The sequence below is a fragment of the Rhineura floridana genome, chromosome 21, assembly GCF_030035675.1.
Source record: "Rhineura floridana isolate rRhiFlo1 chromosome 21, rRhiFlo1.hap2, whole genome shotgun sequence".
Taxonomy (NCBI): Eukaryota; Metazoa; Chordata; class Lepidosauria; order Squamata; family Rhineuridae; genus Rhineura; species Rhineura floridana.
In genome coordinates, this window is record NC_084500.1 from 2,869,331 (window position 1) to 2,879,613 (window position 10,283).

The 10,283-nt window shown below is 46.6% G+C and overlaps 2 protein-coding genes across 4 annotated transcripts in view; one reads left to right on the top strand and one right to left on the bottom strand.

Moving 5' to 3' along the window:
* Nucleotides 1–2,107, bottom strand: part of TAF15 (TATA-box binding protein associated factor 15) — a 25,853-nt gene extending 23,746 nt beyond the window's left edge. Inside the window, exon 1 of one of the 3 annotated variants that reach the window (XM_061604853.1) lies at nt 1,919–2,107. In XM_061604853.1, coding sequence (XP_061460837.1) covers nt 1,919–1,928 — 10 coding nt within the window. In that variant the 5' untranslated portion in view covers nt 1,929–2,107. The remainder of the gene's footprint in view (nt 1–1,918) is intronic. The other 2 variants (XM_061604855.1, XM_061604854.1) reach the window with 2 other exon arrangements.
* LOC133374230 (ribonuclease pancreatic-like) lies at nt 2,057–9,623 on the top strand. The gene is made up of 3 exons (XM_061604865.1): nt 2,057–2,162; nt 4,977–5,090; nt 6,360–9,623. Exons 2-3 carry the CDS (start codon nt 4,992–4,994, stop codon nt 6,870–6,872), a joined length of 612 nt encoding a protein of 203 aa, XP_061460849.1. The 5' UTR covers nt 2,057–2,162; nt 4,977–4,991; the 3' UTR covers nt 6,873–9,623.
* Nucleotides 9,624–10,283: the final 660 nt, after the last annotated feature.

Genomic DNA, 10,283 nt, shown 5'->3' on the forward strand with positions numbered 1-10,283 from the left:
CCTAATCTACTTTCTGCCCTACTCTACAGAGGAGCAAGCTGATTTAACACGAAAAAATAGGAAACAGGGTGCATGAGGCAGTACTATGCTGAAGTGAATGGAAGAAAGGAGCCCCCATATTGTCACCTTCACGCATCAAAGAGCTTCCGTATCAATGCTGCTAAACCTTGCAATCCATGTTTAAAAACCCAAGACTCAGTTCCATTACCTTCTGTCCCTGCCATAGGAAAACAGGGTGGGAATAGATGCTCGTGATATTTCAGTCATGTCCACACCATACCTTTAAAGCACATGCCTTCCCCCAAAGAATCCTGGGATAGACTATGAACAAAACCCACAACTGAGAAGAGTTCACACTAGAGTCCACCTCTCCCGTTGGAAACCTGCCTTTAGGCCATTCAGAGAGGAATTACACCAACCCTCCTCCTCAAGCTCTGAGGAGGCTCTTCGACAATAATGAGTGCTGCACAGGTTTCCAAGGTACCCGCTCCCCAATTGCTTCAATTTCAAAAAGCCAGCTGAGATCTTCTGCTTTTAAACACAATTCCCATTTGGCTGCTGGATTAAAGTATTATTAGAAGAAGTTCAGCCGTGGGATCAAAGTACAAAACTCTTGACAATCATAGCCTGAAGGATTAAAAATATTTTTATCCTCTATTAGAGACTCTGACAACTGAGAATGGACAATTAAGAAGACATACGGGTACTTGGTGCGAAGCACAATTTCAGGCACAGTGAATGAGGCATGCTGAATCCACCACTACAAATAACTCCTCTAGGATACCATGTGCTAGGTGCATGGCCAGCCACCATGCACAGGCACGGAACCCTCTCAAAGATGTTTATGCATAGCAGAAGCCTGCACTGTGCTTCTAAAAACTCTTCTGCTTCTCACCTCCGTTCAGATACAAGAAACCTATTTTCAAAACGAACTCCCCCCACAAAAGAACTCGAAGACTGCAATCCCTGCTTGGAAGGGATTACGCTCTGACCACCGCCAAGCATTCTACGCGGCTTTCCCTTTCGTAGCCAGCATCATTAACACTGAAACAGCCTTCGCCAACCTGGCGCCCTCCTGATGGTTTGGATTACGCCTTCCATCTGTCCCAGCCAGCATGGCCAGCCATCGCAGGTGATGGGAGTTGTCGTCCAGCAAGCATCTGCAGGACACCAGCTTGGAGAAGGCAGGAGATAAGTAGGTGAAATAGGAGAGGCCAGTCGTCCCTGGAAACTAGAGGCCGGTTAGGTTAACATCTGTCCCTTGAAAACTGGTGGAGAGCATTGTCAAGGATAAAATTACAGAAGAACAAATCTTGCTGAAGCAGAACCAGAATGGTTTCTTTAAGGGGAAATCCTGTCTCACTGGTTGACAGTGTCACCAAGTGTACAGATAGAGGTTGTGCGCTCCAGCTTTCAAAAAACGCTTTTGACAAAGCACCTCATTAAAGACTCCTGAGTATGCTGAATATGAATATTGGCTTTGTGCATTCTTCTTTCCCCCCCCTGCAAGTTTAGTCCAGGGGGGTGTCTGCGGGAGATGCTCTAGCTGTGGAATTCCTGCTGTGAGCAGGGGGTTGGACTCGATGGCCTACAAGGCCCCTTCCAACTCTATGATTCTGCAACTCCCAAAATTAGAAGCTACCCCCACACCTAGCTTGTTGGTCAAATATAGTCCAAAGGGAGCCTGAGCACGTGAGAGGCGTCAGCAGCGTAGCCGAGTGCGCAGGCGCAGGGTGGCCAAACATCGCCCCAGCCAAAGGGGCCTCGAGTGGAGCGAGTGCGCAGGCGCAATTCTCTCCAAGATGGCGGCGGCCACTCCTGGCCCGCCTCCCATGGACGCCACGCCCCCTCCCGCCTTCCCCTTCAGTGACAGGCCCGTTGGGATTTCCCCTACATACACCCCGGCGACGGAGCTTACCAGACGCCATCCCGGTCAGCGACCCTTGTGGGCAAACAAGCGAGCGGGGACAGAAAAGAGATGCCAGACAACCCGCACCGTCGGCCAGTCACTGACTGACTAAATTCGGCGGCGGCAGCAGTAGCGTCGTAGCCGCCGCCGCCGCCGTCGCTTCGACTGCGGAGCAGCGCAGCCAATCAGAGAGGGCGGCGCTTACCAACTGAACAGGGCGCGTAAGAACGGGGGGGGAAGCGAGAGGCACGAGGTAGACTATACCAATTACCGCCCTGCAGGAGGGGGGGAGGGAAAAGAGAGGAATGCCAATTGGTGACGGGGCGCCTGTATTTCAAAGCGGGATGTACCACCCTGGCCTACATAGGAGGGGGGAAAAGAGGTTTAGTGGAATGTACCATTGTGATCTCACTGAAATAAAACGCTTTTGAGGTTTATTGAAAGCAAAGGGGAAATATATATATATTTGGTACATTTATATATTTATTTCATTAATAATAAATGTAAAGGAGGTCAAGGCGGCCTACATGGTTCCCTTCCCTCCCCCAATTTTATCCTCACAATAGCCCTGTGAGGTAGGCTAGGCTGAGATAGTGTTTGGTCCAAGATCACCCAGCGAGCTTCATGCCAGAGTGGGGATTTGAACCTGGATCACCAGGTCTTATGCCAAACTCTCTGACCCAGTGGCCCGTGGGCTTCATTCTGCCGGTCCATGGCATATCTGTAAAAATACAATTTAAAATCATACAGAGTCTAGCATTACAATTGCTACAACAGGCAGAAAAATTATTAAGTGGTGCTCCAACACCCTCAACAATTCTCATGGGGGGAAAAATTTGGGGGTCACTGCTCTAACCACTAAACCACACTGGATCCTAATAATCAGCGAAGAGCACAGGGATGGGAAATTGCAATGTTACTGTTCAGAAAGCAGGGAGGAAGTGTATAGTGAATTAGGTACATACAATTTTATGTTGCTTATGCTCAAACGGCAGTGAATATATGAAACTAGCAGCCTTGAACCCTGCATTGCTCAGGAATTCTAAGGCACCAAGAAATCAATGCAGTTTTGAAATCAGCAGTTCAAACAGTGCCGGTTTGAAAGGTTCAGTACACCATCTTGATTCAAAACGATATCCACTTGTAATAATCTGAAGCTGAACCCTGACAAAACCGAGGTACTCTGTGTGGGAGACAAGGGAAGGTTGGGGGATGTTGAACTGGTGCTCAATGGGGTAGAATTGCCCCTGAAAGACCAGGTCCGCAGCCTCGGGATCATTCTAGACTCCCAGCTGTCCATGGAGGCTCAGGTCTCGGCTGTGAGCCGGGCAGCGCTGTATCAACTCCATCTGATATGGAGGCTGTGCCCTTACCTTCCCAACCATCTGCTCCCATCGGTGGTACATGCCCTGGTCTCCTCTCGCCTAGACTACTGTAATGCGCTCTACGTGGGGCTACCCTTGAAAATGGTCTGGAAGCTGCAACTGGTACAGAATGCAGCGGCTCGCCTGATTAAAGGCAGCCGCCAGCAAGATCATATCACTCCAGTGCTGAAGGAGTTGCACTGGTTACCAGTTGTTTTCCAGGCCCAATTCAAGGTGTTGGTTCTGACCTTTAAAACCCTATACGGTTTCGGCCCAGTCTATCTGAAGGAGCGCCTCCAACATCATCAGGGATGCCGCTCAACAAGATCAGCCTCAAAAGGCCTTCTCTCTATCCCACCAGTTAAAACAGCTAGACTGGTGAGGACTAGGGAGAGGGCTTTTTCAATAGTGGCCCCCACCCTGTGGAACTCCCTCCCAAATGATCTCCGCCAGGCCCCCTCTATGATGAGCTTCCGCCAGGCCTTGAAGACCTGCCTCTTCAGGCAGGCTTTTGGGGTGGGTTAGGTTTTATAATTATTGTTGAGATTTTTAATGTTTTAATGTATTGTTTGTTTTTATTTTGTACGTCGCCCAGAGTGGCTGGACAGCCAGCCAGATGGGCGACTAATAAATTTAATAAATAATAATAATAATCCAAATCCAGACAAAAACCTGCTCCTTGATCTCAGACACACTCAGGCAAAATTTGATAACGATATCTTAAGAGGAGTGAAGGCGATGCGCCCTGAAAATGTACAGAAGTCCCACTAAATTCAACTGGGCTTTACGCCAAGGGAAGTTAGTACTGTATAAGGTTAGTGAGAGGCTTGTAGGCTGGGTTAGAGGAATGGCATTTTCTGCTGTTTCAGTGGTGGTTGTTTTCAAGCGTCTTGCAACTTGCTCTGAATGGATGCCTGAAGGGTGGAGCGTAAACCATTTAAATGAAGTGCAGACACTCAAAGAAATGACTCATCAGCCCGAAAGTTCGGAGGGAGTGGAGAGGAGAGGAGTTCCAGGAGAATCGAATCCATGGGTGTAGCTTTCCTTGATCTAAATTTTCTCCTGGGACGGTAGACGTTGGGGACAGAGGCACGACGACACTTTGTAGGTTCAGTGAGAGGAGGCTCTCCTTTAGGTTTGGCTGCTGGAGAGAATAAAAGTGTGAGTAATGTCATCTCCTTGCTTATAATTCAAACGGAGGGCTTTTCCCGTCAAAGCTGACGCAAACAAGACTCACAAAACAAGATGGCTTCTCTCTTGCCTAAGGGCACTAACAACAGATCAGGAGTGAATCAAATAGTTTCAAAGACATTACCCACTTTTGTCTTTCTCGGCCTTGAATTGCAGTTTCTGCTTTGTTTCTCCCTTTCTTTTGCAAGGGGCTTCAGCCCTGTGTGACCCACAGCCATCAGCAGCAAGGGGAGAAAATGTTGCAGCGTTATCGTTGCTCCCTGCAAGACTGCTCCTGTTCAGTTCTCCCTACCTCAATTTCCTGCTTTTTCTTTTTGTACCCCATTCTGTGTCCACTGAGCATTTTCAATCCTCATAGGCTGAGGGGTTTTTTGGGGGGTGGGTGGGTTGTCACCTTTGTTTTCTTTAATGATTTTTAAAATATTTACTTATTTTATTTATTATTTAATTTATATGCAGATTCCCCCCCGTGTTTTCTCAGACTTGCATTTTTTTTTAAAAAAAACCTGCAGGTCCAGCTGAAGAACATGGCTTCAAAGAGCGCGCCTCTGACAAGACTGTTCCTTATCGCCCTCTCTGCCATCAGCGTCTCTCGCGCTCAGAGCCCACAGGCCTTCCAAAGAAAGGTACCTCACCAAAGACTTCTGAGGAAGCTTAGCAGTCATGGAATAAGAGGAGAGGTCCTCTTGTGGATAAGGAATCGGTTGAGAAGCAGAAAGCAGAGAGTAGGAATAAACAGACAGTTCTCCCAGTGGTGGGCTGTAGAAAGTGGAGTCCCTCAAGGATCAGTATTGGGACCTGTACTTTTCAACTTGTTCGTTAATGACCTAGAATTAGGAGTGAGCAGTGAAGTGGCCAAGTTTGCTGACGACACTAAATTGTTCAGGGTTGTTAAAACAAAAAGGGATTGCGAAGAGCTCCAAAAAGACCTCTCCAAACGGAGTGAATGGGCGGGAAAATGGCAAATGCAATTCAATATAAACAAGTGTAAAATTATGCATATTGGAGCAAAAAATCTTAATTTCACATATACGCTCATGGGGTCTGAACTGGCGGTGACCGACCAGGAGAGAGACCTCGGGGTTGTAGTGGACAGCACGATGAAAATGTCGACCCAGTGTGCAGCAGCTGTGAAAAAGGCAAATTCCATGCTAGCGATAATTAGGAAAGGTATTGAAAATAAAACAGCCGATATCATAATGCCGTTGTATAAATCTATGGTGCGGCCACATTTGGAATACTGTGTACAGTTCTGGTCGCCTCATCTCAAAAAGGATATTATAGAGTTGGAAAAGGTTCAGAAGAGGGCAACCAGAATGATCAAGGGGATGGAGCGACTCCCTTACGAGGAAAGGTTGCAGCATTTGGGGCTTTTTAGTTTAGAGAAAAGGCGGGTCAGAGGAGACATGATAGAAGTGTATAAAATTATGCATGGCATTGAGAAAGTGGATAGAGAAAAGTTCTTCTCCCTCTCTCATAATACTAGAACTTGTGGACATTCAAAGAAGCAGAATGTTGGAAGATTCAGGACAGACAAAAGGAAGTACTTCTTTACTCAGTGCATAGTTAAACTATGGAATTTGCTCCCACAAGATGCAGTAATGGCCACCAGCTTGGATGGCTTTAAAAGAAGATTAGACAAATTCATGGAGGACTGGGCTATCAATGGATACTAGCCGTGATGGCTGTGGTGTGCCACCCTAGTCAGAGGCAGCATGCTTCTGAAAACCAGTTGCCGGAAGCCTCAGGAGGGGAGAGTGTTCTTGCACTCGGGTCCTTCTTGCGGGCTTCCCCCAGGCACCTGGTTGGCCACTGTGAGAACAGGATGCTGGACTAGATGGGCCACTGGCCTGATCCAGCAGGCTCTTCTTATGTTCTTATGTTCTTATGTTAAGCATGTCACCTTCCTGGATCACATAGACCACAACCGATGCAACAGCGAGATGCGAAACAAGAGGATTGCTCAGACCACCAGCGGATGCAAACGCCTCAACACTTTCATCCACGCTCCCAAGGAACTCGACCAGGCTTGCGTTGCGGGGAAGCCCTACGTGATCCAGAATCTGGAATATAAAAAGAGCCCCCAGAAATTCCGCGTCACCAACTGCAGGCTCTCTCAGGATCACGGGAACGACTGCGAGTACATGGCGGAAGCCAGTAGCTGGAGATACATTGTCGTGTCTTGCGACCAAAATAACCGGCCGGTCCATCTGGCCCGGACGCTCTCTGATACGACGGCCGGCAAGCAGGACGAGAAACAGCCAAGTTGGAACCCGACGCCGAAACCGCCTGGCTCCGCAAGTGCCGCAAACTTCTCCCATTGGTTTCTCGGGCAGGGGAGCTTGCGCACGGGATGTTTTGGGGCAGGGCTGCTCGTTTTCTATCTCCTCCTTTTCTCATGCCTTTAAGAGGGAAATTGTTTCAGGTGAAGACTGTCTCTGCTACATTTCCTTGGGTCAGTCTGGTGCAAAAGGTGCAAGGGTAGAGCTAGTGGAAAGGGGTGGCAGCCAGGGGATCCATAATCCCACTTGCTGCACTTCCTACAATGAGTGTCTTTACCCCCTACCCCAGTCCCAGGCAACCATGACACCCTACGAAGCGCCCTGCTTGATCAGACCCAAAGGGGGCCAACTAGTCCAGCATCTGCAACCAACCAGATGTCTCTGGGAACCCCACAAGCAGGCCCCGAGAGCAACAGCAGCTCTCCGCACTTGCGATTCCCAGCCACCGGCTTTCAGGAGCATACTGCCAGCATGCTCCCATCATTTGCAGGTGAAGACTCTCTATAGTCTCACACCAAGGAGCGCTGTCTAAGGCTGCATCTGCACTATACGTTTAAAGCAGGATCACACCACTTTAGTTATGGCTTCCCCCAAAGGAACCTGGCAACTGTAGCTTGTTAAGGGTGCGGAGTGGTGTTAGGAGGTCCCAATTCCCCTCACAAGGCCACAGTTCCCAGAGTGGTTTAACAATCAATCCCTCTTCCCAGGGAACTCTGCAAATTGTAGCTCTGTGAGGGGAAGAAGGGGTCTTCAAAACAACCTCTTCTTTAAAGCCCAGAAACAATTTTCAGTTCTCTGTATGCAACAGCGACAGACAACTGTGTTCCATCATCGCTCATCTGGTTTTACGAACACCATCGTGCTTTTTATTTTTGTACCTTGAAAGTTTCTCCCCTTCTTGATATTTTTATATCTAACTACCTTCGTTGGTTTTAATATATGTAGTCTATTTCCTCCCTATCTGCTTCATCCCTTCCTCTCCTTTGCGCTTTCCAGTTACTCTTTTCTTACCACCGTTCTGCATATTGTGTAATTACAAGACAGAAAAAGGGGGGGGGGAGGGCCTTAACAGATGATGGCTATTAAAATGAAAATTCAAATATGCAAGACAAACAAGAACACTCAGCACCCTTAACAAACTACAGATCCCAGGATTCTTTGGGAGAAGCCATGACTATTTAAAGTCGAGAAGTGAGAAAGGACCGGGAACCCAAAACGAGAAAAGATCAGGAACCCAAAACAAACTAGACATCTGGCAACTTCCTGATATGGCTCATACTGTAGTAATGGAGAGTAGAAAAACACAGGGTAAAGCTATATGTACATAATGGCTAGATGAAAATGAGTTGACACGCTAGGACCTGAGGAAAGGGGAACTCATACCTCGGAAAGCTTTGTGTAGGCACAAGAGAACCTGTGCCCATGGCCTAAGTGCTGGTTTTGGGGTCAGGATATTTAAGGGACACAGCAGGGAACATGCAGACCCAAAAGAAAAGTCGATGAGGGAAGCATCAGGGCAAGGAAGTAGGGTCTGGTGACCAAGGCTACTAGCCATGATGTTTGCCACCCTAGTCAGAGGCAGCATGCTTCTGAAAACCAGTTGCCGGAAGCCTCAGGAGGGGAGAGTGTTCTTGCACTCGGGTCCTGCTTGCGGGCTTCCCCCAGGCACCTGGTTGGCCACTGTGAGAACAGGATGCTGGACTAGATGGGCCACTAGCCTGATCCAGCAGGCTCTTGTTATGTTCTTAAGGCGACCACACAAGAACAAGGAACCGAGTTAGAGTGGAGTGGAAAGTAAAGGGACTCCAAATTTAGCCGGTTCAATCGTGATTCTTAAAACGCAGGTGACATATATGACAGACTTTAGGGCTGGACCTGAAGTAAGTCCTTCACCTATAAGAACTGGATGCCCGAGCCTAGGAATTTTGTCTTCTCTTCAGGAGAGTCCTGTTTCCCATTCTTCAGAAAATGTAGCTAGCTCTTTGCTTGTAAATATGTTCTGTTGCTTTAACCATTAGACTTCTGCAGGGAAGCAATTTAACCATTGTAGAGGGCTACAATCTTAGTAAACCTTTTATAAATCATTATTCATTTCACTTCTGGTTGACTGGTATTTGTGTCAATACTTTAACTCCCATTCCCAGAACCTGGGCAGTGACAGCTTGAAGGACTGTCAGGCAGTCAGATTTGCTAAAATCAGACAGATTTCTCTCTCAGAGGGGGCACTAAATTAAATTATTTCGCCACAATCAGCTGCTCGCAACTGGAAGAACCTGGACAATTTATGTATTGACTGCTGGCAACCACAAATTTGGTCTGTTGCACTCACGGAGAAACTCACCAAACAAATACGGGCCTTAAACAGGCTAACAAAATAATGACTTTACTGAAACTTGGTATACTTTTATTATTCAAGGGAATAAGTAAACTTTGCATCCACTAACTGCACATGGCAATCTCTGGCAAACTCTTCTTGGGTAACTCTTATATTTGGGTGGTATTGGGGATATTATTTCTGTCTTTATAACCTTTGTTATTCTTTTATATGTAAAACAAAAATTAAGAAGAACCCTAATAAAAACACCCACAACCATTTGTCGGCCCATGGTGCCAACTCAAATGTTTAGGGATTGTGCCCAAAGGTATTTACCACTTCAGTAGAAGAGAGCACTGGCTTCCCTTCTTTAGGTGTTATTAGTAATCAATTTGGGGAAAATAGCACACATTGACTTTGGGTTTTCCATTCTTCCATTATGGACACTTTTTCTAATCGCCAGTATCTAGCTTATAAAGCTCTTGCTGCAAGAACCATATAAGAAAGCTCTTTTTGATATTTTCTAATTATATTCAATGCATAATTGAATAAAATAAGACCTAAACTTACAAATATTTTCACTTCTGTGACCTCCATTTCTGATATCAGACCAGCATTTTTCTGATTATTTCTGAAGACCGAGGTGATATTCTCAGTGTGTCTGGTGCAAGGTACAGACATTATTCCAATAGGCAAGCAGAGTTGATTCTATTTCTGGACAATGGAGGCTCTCCACATGCGATAGTCCTTGGGAGAAAACAGGAGCTTTGAACCTGCCTGGATGTAACTTAAAAGGTAAAGGTGTCCCCGCACTTATAGTGCGAGTCGTTTCCGACTCTTAGGGTGAGGTCTTGTGACGTTTACTAGGCAGACCGATATGGGGTGGGATTGCCAGTTCCTTCCCAGATGTAATTTAAGAATCATCTAAATCCCACAATAACTGTCAGCTGAAACAGTAGCAACTCAGTCCAAAATCTAGATTAAAATATATGTCTTTGCTTTCCCGGCATCGGTGGTGATTGTGGAACCTCTTGTTTGCGATCTTTGGCTTCGCAAGGTCCACCTAAAACAAGAAAGATGTAGATCTGTTAGTTAAAAAGCATGACTGCCTGTATTTTGACAAAGTAAACGGATGTAAAGGAAGCAGAATATGCACAAAGAAAAATTTGAAACCTTGGAGATAGTGACAGTCTGCAAATACCATCTTTATTTACTCATTTATT

Coding starts and splice junctions, on each gene's coding strand:
- LOC133374230 (XM_061604865.1), top strand. CDS start 4,992: ATGGCTTCAAAGAGCGCGCCTCTGACAAGACTGTTCCTTATCGCCCTC. Junction 5,091..6,359: donor CACAGGCCTTCCAAAGAAAG/GTACCTCACCAA, acceptor TCTTATGTTAAG/CATGTCACCTTCCTGGATCA.